The following is a 21,365-nucleotide window of genomic DNA, read 5'->3' on the forward strand; positions in this document are numbered from 1 at the left end:
ACCTTTACTATATGTTTGCCTTTACCAGTGAGGTTTTTCTTCCATAATTTTCTTGTTTCTAGTTATATAGCCTTTTCTTTTTTGTTTAAATAAGTTCTTTAACATTTCTTGTAAGGTTGGTGTAGTGGTGATGAACTCCTTTAGCTTTTGCTTGTCTGAGAAACCCTCTCTCCTTCAGTTCTGAATGTTCACCTGCCAGACAGAGTATTCTTGGTTGTAAGTTTTTTCTTTCAGCATTCTGAATATATTATTACCAGTCCCTCTGCTCTATAAAGTTTCTGCTGAAAACTCACCAATAGTCTTATGGAGGTTCTCCCTATAATGCTAATGTTAGTATGCTTGATGTTGTCCCAGGGGTCTCTTAAACACTCCACATTTAAAAAATTCTTTCTTCTTTTTTGCTGTTCTGATTGGGTGATTTCCACTGCTCTGTCTTCCAGACTGCTGTTCTGTTCCTATGCATCCTCTAATCTGTTGTTAATTCCCTCTAGGGCATTTTTAATGTCAATTATTTGTCAGTTATGATTGGTTCTTTTTAATATTTTCTGTAGTTTCTGTGTCTTTGTTGAAGTTTTCACTGAGTCAGACCTGGCACATTATGACTCCTACTCTGCTCTATTGGCCAAATTTTGTCACATGGCTGAGCCCAGATTCCCAGGGTTGGGAAAACGACACCACTTCTTTAGCTGGAGGATTTGTGAAGTCACGTGGTGTGTACAGGTAGGGGTGTGGAGTTGGGCTATGAGTGCAGATTTACTACAGACACTAATGATGATGTGCTGGTCTAATTCCTTGCAGGCCTGAATTGCTGCTTTCCATGCTGTGCTATGGACAAGAGAAAGTCCCCTTGGATCATTTGGTGGAACCTACGGAAAACCTGCTACCAAATAGTGAAACACAGCTGGTTTGAGAGCTTTATTATCTTTGTGATTCTGCTGAGCAGTGGGGCACTGGTAAATTATCATGGTTTTTTGGGGACACTGGGGATCAAGTCAGCTGGGAGGCTTCATTCTGACTTGGCCCCTCATGGGGCTGTGAATGTGGGGAGACCAGGCAGAAGTGGGATCTCTGTTAGTGGATCCACTTAGGCAACAGGATTTTACACAAGTTCTGGAGGCATGCTACAACTGGGAAGTCCCCCAGCCAAAGATGCTATATCTGTGGGAAGCATGACCCACATCAGCACTTTAAAGTGGCTGTTGGAGCCTAGCCCTGGACTCCAGATCTGTCCATTATTCCTGGAGGATTTCTAGAAATTTTCACCATATCCTACATGTTTCCTCCTCTAGACAGCAATGTTCTTACTCTCTCTTTTCCTGAAGACCATAGTGCTGCTTTCTAAAAGGTAAAACATTAGATTTGAAGGCTGCAGGGACCAGATTAGGATATAAGTTACCTTGTTATTTTTTCCACTCATGATCCCTTGAGGGGCAGGACAAAGAGATATTGCTTTCTGTGCATGACAGATCCTTCCAAAACTGAGGTGTGGTGTGATTTCCAGTGAGGCTTAGAAATAACTGAATCCATCAGCCTTCCTGGCCATATAGTCGTAAACTCCTTTCTGCTCGTTCTCCTTACCTTTTGGTCCTTCTTTCCCCTTCTGCACACACACACCCCCACTTTGAACAACAGTATCATCTCTCTTATCACCTACATGTTTCTCTCTCTCTCCCTCCCATTATGTCTTGTGTCTCCTCTTAAAATGGCCATAAGATAAAACTAAATTCCCTTACTATTTTGTCATGTCAAGTGAATAGAATACTGATTCCCCCTTATTGATATAGAGTCACAGAACATTTCACAAGAAGTTGCTAGCAGGGGCCCTTTTTCTCTCCCTCCTCTTTGGAGACGGCCCTCACTGTGTCTATGGAGTGTGTACCTACTTTTACTTTAACCTGAGCACCCGATTCCCACACCTCTTTCCTTGCCTTTCTCTTGCCTTACACTCTATGCAGTATGTATCTCTCTAAATAAATCTACCTTTACTCAAAAAAAAAAAAAAAGTTGCTAGCAGGGACAATGAAATGTCTTGCTTCTGCACCCCTGCCTTCCTGGTAAGTGCTTTATACCTTTGTAACTCTAGGTGAAAGGAGATGGGCACATACTGGGGCCCACCAGAGCCTGTGATCAACAGACATCCTCGTTTACCTACTTCTGCAATGTAAATTATTCCTGAAACAAAAAAGCAAGTTTCTCTAAAACTATCCCAGAGAACTCCCTTGATTAATTTTTATTGGTAACCCTCAGTCTAGGATTCCCTGTAATCTTCTGGTCATTACATTTCTCTAGCTGTCTACTCTTTCAAGTGATAGGGTTCTTGCATTTATTCCACAAATGGTAATTGTTTACCATGCCCTGTACCAGTCAGTGTGAAAGCAGTGGTGTTGTCAAAAGGTCACAGACACATGCCGCATGGCACCCCATGAGAAAGCATATAATCAGAGAAGTAGCAGAGGTCACACAATCCTCCTGGCTCTTATCTGCCTTCAGATGAGGCAAGCACAGGCTGGGCAGAGTGAGACTGAACACACAATGTAGAGGGTTTCAAGAGTGGGACCCAGGCCCTGTTTCATTGTACATATTTGTAGAGAAAAGGAGACAAAAAACATCCAGTCCCCTGCCACCAAATGTGGTAAATGGACCGGCAGCCCCAGTGCCACCTGGTAGCTTGTTAAAAATGTACAGTCATGGGCCCTCCCCAGACCTGCTGAATCAGAACCTGGGTGATTTGGGGCTCATTAGAGTTTGCAAAACTCTGATTTGGGCAACTAGGTAATAATAAGAACTTCCTGGATTAGGAAATAGCCTAGTTATAAATGTATTATAACTAGTTATAGTGTGGGAGCCTCCAAAGCTCAGTTGCTAACATCAGCTCTTCCACTGAGCAAACTCAGATGTGCTGTGACAGCCTGTTGCTATGTTTCCAAAATGAGAGAGGAAATGAGCTTCCAACACCATTCAGATTTGTCTCTCCTAAAGAGAATCTAAAAAACAAAAACAAAAAACAAACAAACAAACAAAAACAAAGCATAAATACAGGACAGAAATAGACTCACAGACAGAGAATACAGACTTGTGGTTGCCAGGGGGGTGGAGGGTGGGAAGGGATAGAGTGGGATTTCAAAATTGTAGAATAGATAAACAAGATTACACTGTATAGCACAGGGAAATATACACAAAATGTTATGATAACTCACAGAGAAAAAAATGTGACAATGAGTGTGTATATGTCCATGAATGACTGAAAAATTGTGCTGAACACTGGAATTTGACACAACATTGTAAAATGATTATAAATCAATAAAAAATGTTAAAAAAAAAAAAAAAAGAGGCGAAAAGACAACCCCTGACCTGAGTGAGTTGGGAGGCTAGTAAGGAAGACAGGTGGCGTCTAGGCAGTAATAGCCCGGGGCCATAGTGATACACTCAGAGAAGCAGTGGGGGACATGGGGCCATGCAGGATGGCGTCTAACCCGTTCCTGTGGAAGGACAGTTTCCTATAGAAGATGTGAGCCAAACTGCAATCTAAAGGCAGGCGAGGAGCCAATGGGGGAGATTAAGGGTCTTCTTCAGTCAAAAGCCCACTTGGGGGTTGGAAGTGAGACTGTTTTATTCTTTTGCAGTATTTTTCCCTAGGGTCATGGGGTTGTGGGACATCCTTAGTCCCTGACAGCAGGGCTGATTTCTTTCTTGCCTTCAGAGTTTGCCCTAACGTCTTGGCAAGTTTAGTGCCCAGGCCCCTTCTCTCCTTTATTTCATCCTCAGTAACACTGTAAATGCCAAAGGGACAGCTTATACCCTAAGTCATATAGACCCTGAGGAACCACACACATGAACACATACACACACTTTGGGTGAGAGAAATGTTTGTATGTAATGTGGAAAAGGATCTCTCCAAAAGCTAGGTTGTCTTATTTTTGTAATCACCCTTAATGAAGGTTTAATAGTCAAAATAATTTATACTGGGAGCTCTAGCCCAATGCTTCTCAAACTGTTACATATCGTGGTCCACATACAAAATGATCAGATCTGTAGGAAACACTGGGGTAAGTGGATAATGCTGTCTGTGGTGGACGATGATGAGCCTTAGGGTTGGCAGGATCTAGAGTGTGGGCTAAGGCATTTGAACTTGATGTTATAAGCAATGGAGGGCCACAGAATAGAGCCACTTAGGTAACTGGGAGGATGAAAGAGAGGGTATATGCCACTGGGAGGTTCTGGAAAAATTTACAAGATATTGTTGGCAAGAGTTGAAAGGATTAGAAAGACCAGTAAGTAGTGTGGTTGTCCATTAGGAAGATTATTATTATTTTTAATTCTAGAGGTTAGTGATGAGAGCCTGGGAAACTATAGTGGCAGCAGAAATCTAGAAATAGGATTTTCATTCTTCTGGTTTTACTTAATGAATTGTTTCCATTGGAAAAATTCAGCATTAATACTTTTTAAGTAAAACCTCATCACCAAGAGAGATACTAGTTTATTCAAATAAGGAAGAAAAATAATAAGTAAAGCCAGCAGGGAATTCAACCTGGCCTGTGGCTGTGCCTTATCATTTCAGGTATTTGAAGATATTCACCTTAATGGAAAACCTCAAATCGAAGCATTGCTTCATTGTACTGACAATATTTTCACATACATTTTTATCTTGGAGATGGGTCTGAAATGGGTGGCCTTTGGATTTGGGAAATATTTCACCAGTGCCTGGTGCTGGCTCGATTTCATCATTGTGATTGTAAGTTTACCATCTCTGTGTCTCAGGTAGGCAGTGGGTGCGGGGTGGGAAGGGATCGGGGAGAGGATCATGTGGGAGCTGCTTTTCCTGTGTGCCTCATATGAGTGCCTCTCCAGAATAGTTTTCTTCATATTTATCCATCAGCAGTCCAGCCTTCCCTGTGTCCCATTCCTCATGCTTCATACACTCACCACCCCAACCCTTTCCATGATAGTCCTCATCCACTTCTTTCCATAAGCACTGCTTATGTCTGATGTACACCCAGAGTAACTTTACATATCCTTGAGTTTTCCTTCTCCTCCCAACTTTTCATTTCCTTTCAAGACTTCTCAAAGCAGGTTAGCAGCCAACAGACTAGACTGGTCTCCATCTTGATTATAAAGCAACAAAAAGATTATTCAAATACATTTTTTTTTGCATTTAATCTGTACAACAGTGTTTCAAGTTAAGCAGAGTTATACCTACCATATTACATACACACCTACCATATTACAGACAAGGAAACCTGAAACTCAGAGAGTTAGCAACTTGTTTCAGGTGAAATTGGAATTCACACCTCACTCTGTATGACGCTAAGGCCAGTAGTCATCATAGTAGATCGCATTTTTCAACTGCTTTCTCTATAGCATGTACTCTGCCATGTGCCTATGCATTCTCTATTTTAATTATCACAGCCATTTCATATGGTAGGTAAACTAAGTAAAAGAGAGGCTAAGAAACATGTTCAAGATTGTCCAGCTAGAAGTGATGGAGATGAGACTCAAACCTAGTAAGCCTCACTCCAAAGCCCTTGATTTAAATATCTATATCCTTTTTCTCCAGGAGCTAATTAGACTTTGTCTGTGCTATTTAAGGAAGTAGATATAACAAGTGCATAGCATAAGCCATGTGGTCAGCACACCACATGGAGAGCCATAATGCTGTTGGAGGGCACAAATAGGCCATGTGGTTCAGGCATTTTAGAAAGGTGTCAGTGCCATGGGAGCTCCAACACAAGCATCCCCGTGTTCATTGTGTGGCACCCTGTCAGTTTCCAAAGTGCTAATTACTGCGCACCAATTGTCTTATTAGATTATAGTGAAAACTCCATAAGGTGATGGACAGATTGGTGTGTCTATTCTAGGGACGTGGTTTACTGGCCTAAATTTAGGAGACTGGTCCTCAAGTTCCTTTGTTTGCTCTCTTTCTGTGTAACCTCAAGCAAAGTGCTTAAGGTTTTGACGTAAGTTTCCATATGAATAAAAATGAGAATGTGGGCTATAAATTACCCAAGTTTGACTAGATACAAAATAGATAACATAAATCTAACAATAACTATTTAAAATATCAAAACAGTAGCCCGATACTACACTGTCAAAAAGGGCACAGGCCCAGGTGGTTTCACAGACAAGTTTTACCGAACTTCCAAGGAACAGTGTTACAGACTGAATGTTTGTGTCCTCTAGAAATTCATATGTTAAAACCTAACCTCCAGTATGTTGGTGTTTGGAGGTGGGCCATTTGATTAAGACAAGAAGGCATTCACAGACCCTCACAAATGGGGTTAGTGATCTTGTAAGAGACCCCACAGAGCTTCCTCACCCCTTCTACCATGTGAAGACTTAGCAAGAAGATGGCTTTAGTGAACCAGGAAGCAGGCCCTCAACCAGACACTGCCAGCACCTTGCTCTTGGGATTCCCAGCCTCCAGACTGTGAGAAATGATACTCTGCATAAGTTTATACATCCAGGCTATGGTATTCTGTTATAGCAGCCTGAACTAAGACAAGCAGTTAACTCCAACCTTATTTAAATTGTTACAAAGAACAGAAAAATAGAGGAGGCTTGCAAACTTACGTAATGGGACTAGCAAAACCTTGATAATGGTGAATGGAACAAAAATGAGTAGAACAAGAAAAGAAATAATCTTATAATGAGATAGCTTTGTAAATCCCAAAGAAAGCACTCAGAGTGTGGTGCACCATTACTGTTGTTAGACTTAGCATCCAACAGACCCAATTCTACCTGAAAGAAGTTGATCCCCTGTGCTCAGGCTTCCTTATCTACAACGTGGTGGTGATGTGTAACACTGCTTGATTCAGAACATTACTGTGCTGATTAAATGAGAGAGAATGTATGTGAATAATCCTTTTATGTTGCTTATTAGTTGAGATTGCATAAAATGATCTTTATAATTTTGGAGTAGAAAAATGTAAAACAACCACAAAAACTGTATATATAAGTTCAACTATATTAAAGTGTAAACCTTTGTTTTTCTATTCAGCAGTACTATAATTAGAGGTAAAGACAGGCTAGGCCCTGAAGAGAGTATTTGTCATATACATAACAGATAATTATAATCTACAGTATATAAATACTCCCTACAGATCAACCAGAAAAAGACAACCCAGTGTAAGAATGACGAGGATGCAAACAGGCAATTCACAGAAATTCGATTTTCTAATAAATGTGTGAAGAACATATGCATACTAGTTATATCACAAGCTAGCACAGAACTGCATATTAAAATGAGAGACTTCTTTTTACTCATCAGATAGACAAAAAATTTTTAATTGGATAATATCTAATACAAGAAGGATTTAGAAAAATGGAATCTCTTATTACTGCTAATTATTGTTATAGTCAGTTTGGGGAAAGTTTTGCACTATTAAGTAAAATTACAAATGAGCCCAGTTTGCAATCCAGAAATACCACTTCTAGTTATACATCTAAGGAAAACTCTCATGTGTGTACCCAGGAAAAATGCACACGTCCATTCAGTTTGCTGTTGTCCATAGTAGCGAAGAAATGGAAATAACTTAGATATTCACCAAAGGGGAATGGATCCATAAAATATGAATGTTTATATACAGTAATATTTCATAACAGTTAAAAAGAATATATATCAACATGATAAATCTCAAAAACATAATGCAGAGTGATAAATCAAGTCAGGTAGAAATAAAACTAGCAGAAGACTTCCCACCCTGAATAATGTTGTAGAGTGGGAAAGAGTGTGGATGTTTTTGTATCTGCCTGTCTCATCAATGCCTCAGAACTGGAACAGAAACCAGGGGTGAGGTTCCTGATGAAAGTGTACAGTGTCCTTCTAGAAACACTTCTTTCCCACCCATGGTAACAGTCACTTGGTAAAGTCAGAACTGCTAAGCTTTGCCGTTCTTTACCCTCTGGCTAGGAACAAAGAAGGAGTATTTGGAAAAGCTGCTTAAGTAACTCTCCCTACAGACAATACTGTCACAAACCAAAGAACAAAAAAAGCCTGTTTGGAAAAAAATAATAATAAATAAAAACACTTTGAATTGGTGGTGATTTTTAAAAGTTGATTACAAATTTTTAAATCTGGCTATTCTGTCATATTCACTCAATTTCTCTCAGTTTGCAAATATTTTACTACCACAGTGAGATTGGCAGGATTAGTAGGGAGTATTTTTAGATAATAGTGAACTTTGACATCAGCTTAGTCAGGAATATCAGTAACTCACTTTCTGTCCTGCTGAGCAACTCCCCTTCCAAGCTGAGCCTCTGAAGGCTCTGCATAATCGGTAAGAACAGCCGGAGAGCTGCAAATAGTGGTCTTCAGTTTAAGCTCAGCTTATTTGTTAAATTTTAATCTAATGTGCTCACAGAGTTTACCCATCCTCAGTTCTGTTCCATTGGGAAGAAGTATGTTGGGAGAGAAAATTGGATTCAACTTCCCAAAAAGGAGCTATTTTGAGTGAGGGGAAATATTAGCAAAGAATTATTATTTCTTTGTAATTTCTTATTTTGATATCATTTCAAACTTACAGAATAGTAGCAAGAAGTAATGTAAAGAACCCCTTATACTCTTTCCCCAGATTCACCAGTAATTAACTTTCACCCCATTTGCTTTATCATTTTTGGTCTATTGTTTTCCTAAACTGCTGGAGATTAAGCTGTATGCACCATGCTCCTTTACCCGTCAATATTTCAGTGTATATTTCCTAAGAACAAAGATACTATCTCACACAGTCTCAATACAGTTATCAAAATTAGGAAATTTAACATGATCCAATACTAAAACCCACATCCATTTTCAAATTTGGTGAGTTGTCACAAGGTCCTTTATGGCCACTTCTCCCTGCCCACCCACCATCACCTTTCACCCAACCCCAATCCAGGATTCAACTCAGGACCCCTCATGATGTATCATTGTCGTGTCTCTATGGTTTCCTTTAATTCACATCAATTTCTCAGCTTTTCTGTGTTAAACAAATAATGTAAATGCATTCTCACCTAGATGGGCAGTAGCTTTGCCAGACAAGGAGAAAATTAGCCTCTCTACCTGCTCTCCCCTTCCAGCAGGGTCTGGCTGGTTTCTGTGTCTGGGTAATCCACTGTGGCCATAATGCTTTTGCCTCTCAGACAGAGGGTTCTCAGCCCCCTACAGGCTTTTCTGGGCATCAAGTTGGGTGCACTACCTGTGACTTCTTTTCCACCAGGTCTCTGTGACCAGTCTCATTGATTTAAAGGGCTTGAAGTCCTTCCGGACTCTACGAGCCCTGAGGCCCCTGCGAGCACTGTCCCAGTTTGAAGGAATGAAGGTACATTCTTCACATGGATGGGAGGGAGATCAGCTAGCAGGGAAGGGAGAAGAGTCTGATCGCTCTTCTTGGTCTGGACTCCTTAAATTGCCAGACTTTTCCTGGACCCTTCCCAACCAGCCCACTGCTTAGAATTTCAGGGATGGAGAAGAGTCTAAGACACAGCCTTCATCCTAAAAGCACTTCTGTGACAGCTGAGACAGTCTGTGGCCTCCCTTTAACCCCAGAGCAAGTGTCCCATAAATCTCCAACACTGTCATCAGAGTACAATTCTCAAGTGATCCTCAGTGGCAACAGAAAGGACCCGTGACATATGGAGCTGAGAGCAGGGCTTTCCTTGGGATGGGTGGTCAGGGTTGGAAAGTAAAGATGAAACTCCAAAAGGTCCAGTCCCACACATCAGGGCTATCCTGGGAGGTCAAGAGCTTGGTGAGTCTCACACACCTATTATGCTTTTCTTCTGTTTTGTTTCCTTAAGGTGGTAGTTAATGCTCTAGTAGGTGCCATACCTGCCATTCTGAACGTTTTGCTTGTCTGTCTCATTTTCTGGCTCATATTTTGTATCCTGGGAGTAAATTTGTTTTCTGGAAAATTTGGAAGATGTGTTAATGTAACAGGCGCAAACTCAGTTATAGATTACAAAATTGTTGCAAACCGAAGTCAATGTGAAGAAAAGTACCACTACTGGAGCACCCTGCAAGTCAACTTTGACAATGTGGGAATGGCTTACCTCGCCCTGCTGCAAGTGGTAAGTTCTGTTGATATGTGTTTCACTTTGGGGAAAGAAACCTTTAAAGAATCATAATCATTCCTCAGCTAATAAAAATACAGTGGCTCTATTGAGATTCCCTAGAAGCAAATCCCAATTTTTTTATTTGGAAGCTAATACCCTCTGGAATTGTTCCCCACTGAGCATCTCCAACTTTATTGTCTACTGAGCCTCAACCTTCAAGTGATGCCCTCTAAGCACCCTGTATATGCCACCTGTACCATATAGCAGTTCCTTGCTCTCCAGAGCTCCAGCCAGAGAACTGTGGAACCTCAGATACTAAGCCATGCCATTAGTAACAGTTCCCTGTTGGAAGTCGGTCCCAGATCAAACCCTGGTCTCAAAATTTTGGACAGATAGTGCAAACAGATTATGGCATCAGGAAAGAGTCTTAATCAGGCTCTTTGCAGCAGTTGGTCCATAGCTTCTCTAGCAGTTTTTAAGGCAAAAATTTCTCTTGTTTTTAAACTTTTTATCTTGCACAAGTGAAGAAGAAAACAAATCCAAGGCACCTATCCTTGAATTTCCTTCTGCTTTTCTTTTATGTGGATATTCTGTCCTGGAAAGGTAGAACATCATCTTACATGCATCTGCCCACTGGCTTTTGCATGACACTTGTCTGGTGATGGCAAGTCTATATAATTGTGTTGATATTTCTCTGCTTTTGTTGTAGGCAACATTTAAGGGCTGGATGGAAATTATGTATGCAGCTGTTGATTCCAGAGAGGTGAGCCTGTGTTCTACCATGTTTTAGAGTGCTAGGATCAAATCAAGAATATCATGATGACAAGGACAGTCCAGAGAGCTTCCTGTATCATAGTTCCAGTGGGCAGCGTTCTTTATCTTGTTTTCATTAGGCCAAACACTATGAAACAGTGATAAAAAAGGGTGTTCGTCCTGCCGTGAGTATTACATGCTCGCATGCTCCAAAGTCCAGTCTTCTTTCTCTATAGTGACCAAGGAGAAACCACTCGTGTAGGAGATGGAGCCAGAAGCAACAGAATTACAGGATGCCTTTATTTCCCTCTCTCACCTCTTCTTCAATTGAGTGGACAGGCAGAAGCCACATTTCAAAGGGTACTTGCTCTCTTAAGGTGGCAGAACCTTAAGACTGGACTCAGTCTGAACAAGAGGGACCCTTCCAATGGCTTCAGGCTGCCCAGAGACTAAGGGGGCTTCTAGTAATTGTCAGCTGTTACATCCTAGTTAAATAAAAAGTGATCATGGATTCCCAAAGTTAGAAGAGTACTCAACAATCTAGTACATTTCTATTTCCCAGTTGGGAAAACTGAGGAATAGAAAGAGAGAGTGCTATCTGAAGTCGTAGTGCTAACAAATGGTAAAATCAAGAATGGAACCAGCATTGTAGTTTGTTTTACTATCATCACACAGGTATATGCTATTGTTTGAGAGTGTGCCCAGTTGATGGCTGGCACATAGTAGGTGTTCAATACATGTGAGCTGATAGTGGCAGTAGAAGTGGTATAGGTGTGTTATAGTAGTAGTAGGGGCAATTTATAACAAAGGAAATATTTTAAAATATTAATTTGCTCATTTTTTGTCTAAATACGTGATTTTCATCCTTAATTTACCTTAGACATCCATCTGCCTTGAGGCAGAGATGGGGGATGGGGAGGAAGTCTTCTGTTTGATAGAAGTAGTATGTGTCTTACATATGCTCTCTGAATGAATGATAGGTGGGTGGAGGTGTGCCTATCCTGATGCTGGTCCTGGGACATTCTAACTGGTGTGTACTGGCTTTCAGCATGATGGCCCTTGTCTGTGTAGTCACAGAGCATCCTGGTGGTAACAAATACAAGCCTTTCTCCTCCTTCAACTCCTCCTGGTTTCAAGCACTGTCTTTCTGCCATATTCTTCACATGGTCCCTTGGCCCAGCAGTCCACTCCTATCCCTTGCTTTTAAGCCATGGCAAGCCCATGGCTATCAACTCCATGTCCAAGCCATATGAGAACTGAAAAAGCTTCAAGAGACCTCTGTCTACCCAATTATGCTACTCCATCCTCTTAAGTCATCCTGCCTGCCCAGTGTATCCCAGGCCTTCCCAGCAGTACTTTTCTCTTAGAAAAATACCAAAGTTGAACCAGAAAACACACTCTTTGCCCTCCATGTTCCCCTCAATTTACTAGACCCCAAGTTCCCTCTCCAAACCCAAAGAAGGAAAAGTCTCAGGACGCACATCTCGTAGCTCTGATGTTCTCTGCCTCTCTGTTTCTCTTTCTGACAATTCCCTGGGTACAAGTGAGGTCAGCTTTTGTCTGTTCCTCTTTCTATCTGAATCTCCCTTTGCAAGATTACTAGCCTGCTGCATAATCTTATTTTAAATGTCAGATGCTGAATATTAATTCTTTCTTCCCATTACATTATTTCTAGACTAATGCTTACCCTTAATTCAAACAAGTAGATACCTCAAGCCAACTGGGACTAAAGTCAGGTACTCTTCAAGACAAAAGAGAAAAATCATTGTTTCAAATATTTAACTCTATCACACTAGTCTATGTGGTGAATTTTGCATAACATACTGTAAGTACATTCAACAGACGAGAGAGCCATCAACACTCATCTCTATCTTTGAATGTGATCAGGGGAAAGAAAAGAGAAATGCTCCCACCACCTATCCCCAAACTGATTAAAACCAACAACAATGTGAAAAACTTGGACAAAAAAGATCTCAGATGCTGTTGGTCACACCTTGACCAAGGGAGCTTGGTTGTAGTCCATTTGTGTCCATTCTGGAGCTTGATGATTCATTCATTCATTAATACATTCATTCAATTTGTATGGAGAATCTACATGCCGTCAGCTAAGCCAGGCACTAGGAGTTCAAGAGTGACAGGACACAAGTGCAGACTAAATACAACAGTGGGCTCTGCATGAAGGACGTAGCCATTCAACAAGAGTTGGTAGTCAATCTCCTCTGCCTGAGGTGAACATGCCCTTTCTCTGGTGGCCATCTCCAGTCTGACTCCCTCCAATTATGTGTCCGCATGGACATCCTAGAGACCTTTCCGAAGATGACTGTGCCACTCCCCTCTCGCACAACCCTGCAATGATTCTCCATTGCTTGGAAGAAAAAGCCTAATCCTCTACCACATCCTCTCCCCACTGCAAGATACCACTCAAGCTGCGCAGGGGGAAACTAAAAAAGGGAAGGGGGCTCCCTGCAGGACCACAGCTAACTGGAGGAAGCTCAGTGGTTAATGCTGCTGAGAAACACTTTGATCCTCTGGACCAGGCAGTTCGGATAGCTTATCTTTTTCTCTAGTAATTGTTTTCTTCTCTCATTTAAAACACCCCAAACAGGAAGGACAGCAGCCAGCGTTTGAGGTGAACCTATATATGTACCTTTACTTCGTAGTTTTTATCATCTTTGGCTCATTCTTCACTCTGAATCTCTTTATTGGTGTTATTATTGACAACTTCAACCAGCAGCAGAAAAAGATAAGTATGGGGATTGTCGGGATTTGGTATTTTTGCCTCTCTTCTCTGAAAAACTTGAATGGAGCATAAATCTGTTATAGGCTGTTGTGCAAAGCAGAGTTTATCATCTGCATGACAACAGAGAGGGAGCCTTCTGGAGCAGATTCTTGAAGATGTAGCTGAAAAGGGACTGAAAACAGCTGGGTTTTATTAAATCATTGTTTTTACTCTCCACTCTACCCTCTTAAACCAAGGACACTCTTGAATCCTAATTCAAAAACAACTACCAGGATTAGTATTTATGACATAGCAACCTTTCAAGTGTACCTTTGTTATCTAGGATAAAAAGCAGTATAGATGACCCCCAACTTAGGATAGTTCGACTTAGGAGTTTTCAACTTTATGATGATGCGAAAGTGATATGCGTTGAGTGGAAACCTTACTTCAGAGTTTGAACTGTGAACTTTTCCTGGGCTAGAGGTATGTGGTACTGTCCTCTCTCATGATGCTGGAAGGAGCAGCCACAGCTCCCAGTCAGCCATGCGATCACAAGGGTAAACAGCCAATACACTTAAAAACAACATTCCTATACCCATACGACCATTCTGTTTTTCACTTTCAGTTCAGTATTCAATGAAGTGCATGAGCTATTCAACACTTCATTGTAAAACAAGCTTTGTGTCACATGATTTTGCCCATCTGTAGGCTAATGTGAGTGTTCTGAGCACCTTTAAGGGATGCTAGACTAAACTGTGTTGTTCAGTAGGTTGTGTATTAAATGCATTTCCAACTTACAATGGGTTTATTGGGATGTAATCCCATTGTAAGTCCAGGAAGGTCTGTAAACTCTTTCAGTAAACTTGTGTCCCATGTTGAGATTACATGATATTTTTAATTTTGTGGGTTCTCCTCCTCCCCATTAGTTATGAGTCCATGTCATGAGATCATCTTTGTTATGAGAATTTTAGGGGCTGAATTCCATCCCATGTTATGGATAGGTCATAATTTGTCCTAATCATTCCCCCCATCTTAGGGACCCTTAGGTCATTTCCGAATTTTTTGCTCCTCTAAAATAATCATGAACATTCTTGAAATCCTCTCTGTGTATCTCTGATTATTTCCTTGGATAAATTCCTAGAATTTAAGGCATTAAAGATATATTGTCAAATGCTGTGCTTTTGTAAGCTGTGAAAGCTATGAAAAGCTCCTTTTATAAGCCATGAAAATGCTTGTTTACTCTCTTCTCATCATTCTGATTTCTGTAACTTCTAATTGTCTTTTCTACCTTAATGGGTCAAAGTGTTACCTCATAGTTTTACATTCATTTATTAATTAGCTTATTTGTGAGGTTCTACACATTTTCATAGGTTGATGGTCATAAGTATTTCTTCCTTAAGCGTTATCTGGTTTTGGTCTTTATCTCTTTAAAATTGACATTATCATCTTTTTCTTATGTTTTTTATATAGTAAGTCCAGTTTGTGACTTGCCTCTTATGTTTTTGTAATGACATTTTTGACTTATATGTTTAGCATTTTTATGGAATCAAACTCTCAATCTGGTCCTTCTTGGCTTTTTTTCCTTGCATTTATATACTAATGGCATTTCTTAATCTTAAAATCAGGTAAATATTCACCTTTGATTTTCCTAATTGTTTTGTGGCTCTTTTTACTTTCTTCTGGTGAGCTTTTTTAATACATCTAAAATGTACCTTGCTACTGCTCAGCTCTCTTAGTGTCTGCTGGGAGAGTCACAGTCCTTCAGCAATGATATCGCTACTGTGACTCGGGAGTGTGCTATGAAGAGCCACCTCTGTAATATGCAGCTTGATTGCAATCAATACCTGCAATTTGAACGTCCGGCCTTGTGATTTTGGATTTAACCTTACATTTGAAATCACTGTTTTGATCAGTCCATAGCATCTTTGTTCTGTTTTGGTTTACTTTTTATTACAGAAAATGTCAAACATGCGTTAAGAGTATGGTAAAATGAACCTAAAATATCCTTCACTCAACACAACATTTATTAACTTAAGAACATCCTTATAGCATCTGTGTCATTGCCCAATCCTGCCACTGTATATTTTATAGAGCAGATCCAGGACATCATATCATTTCATTCACAAATATTTCAGAACATATCTCTTCTTAAACATAATTACAATGCCATCATCACACCTAAAAAGTTTAATATGAATTCTCTAAATTCATCAACTACCTCTAGTCTTTTATGTCCTTCAAATATTAATTCTTTCATTGATTGACATTAAAGTTCGTTTCTGTTCAAATCAAGATTCAAATGAGTTCTTCCCATTTGATGACTTCCTTGCCGTCTGGAATGACAGTATGTTCTAGGCTTAGTTTGTATCCTTCCTGCCCCAGATCTGGAATCAGCCATCTCTTTAAGTAGTGCTGGTTTTGCTGCAGGGGGTGGTGTTCCAAGACTACAGTCTAGAATGCTCATTGTCATTGTTCTGAGGCTTTTTCAGTGGACAGAGCTACTTCAAATTTAGGTCTGCAAGGAAATATATCTGTGGAAGTATGAATACTGATCATTCAAATTCAGGACTCAAGGTTTTCACTTACCTAATACATCTGTATATCTTCTTTTCCTCACTGAAAAAACTGGTTCTCATGGGTACAGAAGTTGAATTTCCATAATTACTCATTTTCTTTGTCCCACAACGCACACATGGGACAGTCTCAGAATAATAGTCTTAATATTATCAAGATGCATATGGTTACCAAAGACACTTGTGTCTGCCAGGCATCTTGAAAATACCTGGTTAATTTCCAGGGCTATATTTTTTTCAAAAAGATTTTTTCTTACTGTGGCAAAATACTCATAAAATTTATCATCTTAACTATTTTTTAGTGCACAGTTAAGTGATATTAAATACATCCCAAATGTTGTACAACCATTATCACCATCCACTTCCATAATTCTTCATCTTGTAAAACTGAAACTCTATACCCATTAAACAATAACTCCCCATTCTTCCCCCCAGCCCCTGGCAACTTCCGTTCTGTTTTCTGTCTCCCATGATTTTGACTATGCTAAGTATCTCATGTAAGTGAAATCATACAGTGCTTGTCTTTTTGTGACTGGTTTATTTCATTCCCCGTAATGTCTTTAAGGTTCATCTATGTTGTATATTGCAGAATTTCCTTCCTGTTTAAGACTGAATATTCCACTGTGTGTATGTACCACATTTTGCTCATTCATTCATCTCTCAATGGACAATTGGGTTGCTTCCACATTTTAGCTATTGTGAATAAAGACCCTATGAACATGGATGTGCAAATACCTCTTTGAGACCCTACTTTCAGTTCTTTTGGGTCTGTACCCAAAAGTAAAATTGCTGGATCATATGGTAATATGTACAGTGTACAAAGGTTCTAATTTCTCTACATCCTCACCAACACCTGTTTTCTCTCTCTTTTTTTTTTTTAATAATTGTCATTCTTATGGAGGTAAGGTGTCTCATTTTGGCTTTGATTTGCGTTTCCCTAATGATTAGTGGTGCTGAATATTTTTTTGTGTGTGCTTATTGGCCATTCATGTATCTCCTTTGGAGAAATGTCTATTCAAGCCCTTTGCCCATTTTTGAATCTGGTTGTTTGTCTTTTTGTTGTCATATTTTAGGAGTTCTCTCTATATTCTGGGTATTAATCTCTTATCAGATATATGATTTGCAAGTATTTTCCCCATTCTGTGGGTTGCCTTCTTATTCCGTTGATAGTACCATAGATGCACAAAATTTTAAAATTATTATGAAGTCCAATTTGTCTATTTTTCCTTTTGTCTTTTGAGTCATATCTAAGAAATCATTGCTAAATCCAATGTTGTGAAGCTTTTGTTCTGTGTTTTCTTCTAAGAGTTTTATTATTCTAGGTCTTATATTTATGTGTTTGATCCATTTTTTAGTTAATTTGTGTATATAGTGTTAGATAATCATTCAGCTTCATTCTTTTGCATGTTGATATCCAGTTTCCCTAGCATCATTTGTTTAAAAGACTGTCCTAGGACTGATTATTTTCGGTTCGAACTGGTAGCATAAATTCAAACCCCACACCCTCATCAAGGCAGGCTTGGATTCACAAATAATTAAGAAACACTAGGTTTTTACCCATAGTACAGACTGAAACAGTTTCCTGGTTGTCTTCCATTGCCGACAGATTTGGTTTTCTTCTTCAGCCTTTAATGGCAGCACTTGGAGAGTCCCAAACTCACTCAGGCTTCTTGGCCTAACCCCACTGCCTTTTCCCCATGACCCCATGTAGTTATTAAGCCCCAAGATTCTAATTTTTATAGAGATTAGCATATGCTCTTATGCCAACCATGGCTTCAGGACTAATTTACTACTCTGCCTTTTTGATCTCTCTTGATTTTCAGACAATGGAGATTTTCCTTACTTTTGTGCAAGTTCAGCTATATATTTTAAAGGAATTCTGTTCTATTTTATCCAGCATTTGTGGTTATTTCCCACCCTACACCCAAATTTCCAGAAATGAAAATCCTAGCTCATTTTTCTATTTTTTCTTCCTCAGTAGTGAAAACATTTAAAGCTCTGTTTTTTTTTTTTTTTTCTGAGAGTGGCTCTGGACAGATTTTATTAGTATTGATACATGCATTCACATATTTAGGAGAATTTTTAATTGGTAGTTTGGAGGATTTTTTTTGTTTGTTTAAATTTTTGTTACTAATTTCTGTTTTTGTTGCATGGTGGTTGATTTATGCAACTTGAAATGTATTCATTTTTTGTAAAGATTCTGTGATGTTTGTGAAAAATTTGTAATCTTTGTTTATATTATAAAAGTGAAATATAACTGATAAAAGTAACATTTCTCCCTTATTCCATCATTTAAAACCTGTTTCCTTTCAGCCCTCCCTTAGAGTCTCTTTTTGCTTCCCATTGGAATTTTAGGAATTGTTGATAGAAATGTAATATGACTTGAAAACTGTTTCTGAAAATTCAAAACTTATTTCCAAAAATCCATTAATGATAATTAGCGCTCATCTTCTCCATATACTTAGGTGGCCAAGACATTTTTATGACAGAAGAGCAGAAGAAATACTATAATGCAATGAAAAAACTAGGATCCAAAAAACCTCAAAGGCCCATTCCAAGGCCTCTGGTGAGAGCACTTAATTCTAAATACATAGATGCATTAAATGGTTATGAGGAACCCAGATATCTGCAGTACCAGTCTTCTTTAATTTTTAAATTTATAGACTTTATCTAAGAACTCAATAGGAACCCAGATACACTGGTGTATGGCTCAAGTAGTTAGGAAAATTATACATTCCAATTCAACAGTATGATCCCGGGCAACAACTTTAGTTTGGTTTTTAGCAAGCACACAATAGGTGTTTAGTATATACTTATTGCAATGATGTGAATTTAGCAGTTGGTTTTAATTTAATCTTGGCCAATTTAAAATGCATTTATAAGATCTTTTACCAGCTTCTTCTGGTGTGAAGTTGAGGTCATGCATACTCACTTCTACTTCACAAGTACTTATGATAAACTTTCTAGATGAGGAGCAGACAAACTTTTTCTGTTAAAGGTCAGACAGTAAATATTTTAGGCTTTGCAGGCCATGTGTTCTCTGCTGCTGCTACTAAACTCCACTGTTGCAGCACAAAATCAGACATTGATGATACAGAATAAATGTGCTTGACAGTGCTCCAGTACAAGTTTATTTATACACACTAAAATTTGGATTTCATATAATTTTCATATGTCAAAATTTTATTCTTTTGAGTTTTTCCTCAAACATTTAAAAGTGTAAAACCCATTCTGAGCTCATGGGTTACAAAAACAGGTGATAAGCTTTAGGGCTCCTGGAGCAAAGTTTGAAAGACATCAACTTCTACTGCAGTCCCTACCTTCTTTCTTCTTCTTCTTTTTTTTTTTTTAATTGAAGTATAGTCAGTTTACAATGTGTCAATTTCTGGTGTACAGCATACCTACCCTCTTTCTCCTCATTGCCCTTGCTTTCTCTGACTGCTGTGATTCACTCTCTGATTTTAATTCGTTTCAGTACTGATGCTGTTGAACTCCACATCTGCATTCCAGCTCTCTGCTTGAGCTCCAGACCTACACCTCTAACTGCCCATGTCCCTTAGATGTCCCACTGGCACCTCAGACTCCAAGTGCTTGGGACAGATCTATCCTCTCCCCCCAAAACTCCTCATCCTCTGTTCTCTGGTTGGTTGAATGCTCCACGAACCAGAAATGACAGCCTCAGCCTTAACTTTCCCATAACCTACTCCATTCAAACAGTCTCTGACTCCTGCTTCTACTTCCATATTAGTTCTTAAACCTAAATGCTCATGTCTTTCCCCATTGTTAACCACCAAAAACCAACATCATTTTTTGCCTGGATTACCGTAACAGATACCTGGGATTATAAAGGTGAATTCTTAGGGGTTTATGAGGTTTCTAAATAGAATACTGTATGTTTACTTAGATTGGATAATATATAATATAAAATAGTGTAATATATACATATATTGTAAAAATGTATATCCAAGAATGCCATACAATATCAGTGTCTGAGTTTGTGTTTAAGAACAGTTCTCCACCTAAATAAAGAACAAAGTAGTACCTTATAGAGGTTAGATTAAAGAAAATAGTGGAATAATTGAGTCATTTCACTGCACATGGTAGATTAGACAGACAGATTTGAGGTAGAACCTGTACCAGAGCAATCAGCACATCCTTAGCTTGGAGCAGGCCATCCATGCACAAACCAACATGCAAGTTTACCAACAGTGATAACGTGAAATAATCAGTTTTTCTGTTTCCATTTTTAGTAATCATTGAATCATAATCCCATTTATCTAGCTTTATCTTCAAGTGAACAAGAATTAGAAAGCTGGCATTCAAGAATTGCTTGAATACAGGGTTTTGGTTAAGTATAAAGTCTGATTATTCTGAACTGACAAATGGAGCTTTGGAGATGTTAATTCCATTTTGCCCAACATAATTATGTCAGCAGATAGTCTTTGTATTAATATTATTGAAGTCAAAATATAGAAGCAGATGAAGTATAGAGACTAGAGTTCCTTTTTTACTAATAATTCAACATGAGCTGTTTTATTTCAGCAAAATGATGTCATCCACCGCATCAAAGTTGTGTTATTACTAAAAAAATTTTTTTTGCTTTTTGTTTTAAAATGGAATGAACACAATAAGCCTACAGCTTAAAACCAGTAATCTGATTAAATTTAAATGAAAAATATATATATAGAAGAATTTCCTGCCCTTTAAAAGGGGTTTGTACATTTTCCAATAAACTGCTTTAATTGTAAGAGAGGACAGGTTCTGTTATATGTGCCTTTTATGTATGTGATTTCATTTCTACAACTCAAAATGATCTATGATTCCTTTTTATTTTTTTCCCTCAGAACAAATGCCAGGGTCTTGTGTTTGACCTGGTCACAAGCCAGGTCTTTGACATCATCATCATCATCCTCATTCTCCTCAACATGATTAGCATGATGGCTGAATCATATGGCCAGCCCGATCACAAGAAACTCATCCTTGAGCATCTCAACCTGGCCTTTGTGGTCATCTTTACAATTGAGTGTCTCATCAAAATCTTTGCTTTGAGACAATACTACTTCGCCAATGGCTGGAATTTATTTGATTGTGTGATCGTGATCCTTTCTATTGTTAGTAAGTAAAACTGGCAGCCAAAGGGCTTTAATTTGAGAATCAGAGGTAAACTTGTAAATCTTTTCATTTGGAAGTGTGTCCAAAGTATCCACAAGGCAGAAAATTAGGCTTAATGTGATTTTTGTAAAAATAGGTGAACTAATGCCATTCTCTTCTGGGAAGTAGCTAGGAGGTACGGT

The 21,365-nt window shown here is 39.0% G+C and overlaps 1 protein-coding gene across 14 annotated transcripts in view; it reads left to right on the forward strand.

Annotated features, from left to right (window-relative positions):
* The window catches only part of SCN11A (sodium voltage-gated channel alpha subunit 11), a 122,922-nt gene that overhangs the window by 97,150 nt on the left and 4,407 nt on the right, over positions 1-21,365 (forward strand). For 10 of the 14 annotated variants that reach the window (XM_074345186.1, XM_074345184.1, XM_074345185.1 and 7 more), the window contains 8 exons: positions 799-953; positions 4,559-4,732; positions 9,192-9,293; positions 9,772-10,041; positions 10,736-10,789; positions 13,385-13,526; positions 18,537-18,637; positions 20,916-21,186. In XM_074345186.1, the coding sequence (XP_074201287.1) occupies positions 799-953; positions 4,559-4,732; positions 9,192-9,293; positions 9,772-10,041; positions 10,736-10,789; positions 13,385-13,526; positions 18,537-18,637; positions 20,916-21,186 (1,269 nt within the window). Of the gene's footprint in view, positions 1-798; positions 954-4,558; positions 4,733-9,191; positions 9,294-9,771; positions 10,042-10,735; positions 10,790-13,384; positions 13,527-18,536; positions 18,638-20,915; positions 21,195-21,365 lie in introns of those variants that run through there. The other 4 variants (XM_074345191.1, XM_074345193.1, XM_074345194.1 and 1 more) reach the window with 4 other exon arrangements.

Source organism: Camelus bactrianus, chromosome 17, assembly GCF_048773025.1.
Source record: "Camelus bactrianus isolate YW-2024 breed Bactrian camel chromosome 17, ASM4877302v1, whole genome shotgun sequence".
In the NCBI taxonomy this organism is placed as follows: Eukaryota; Metazoa; Chordata; class Mammalia; order Artiodactyla; family Camelidae; genus Camelus; species Camelus bactrianus.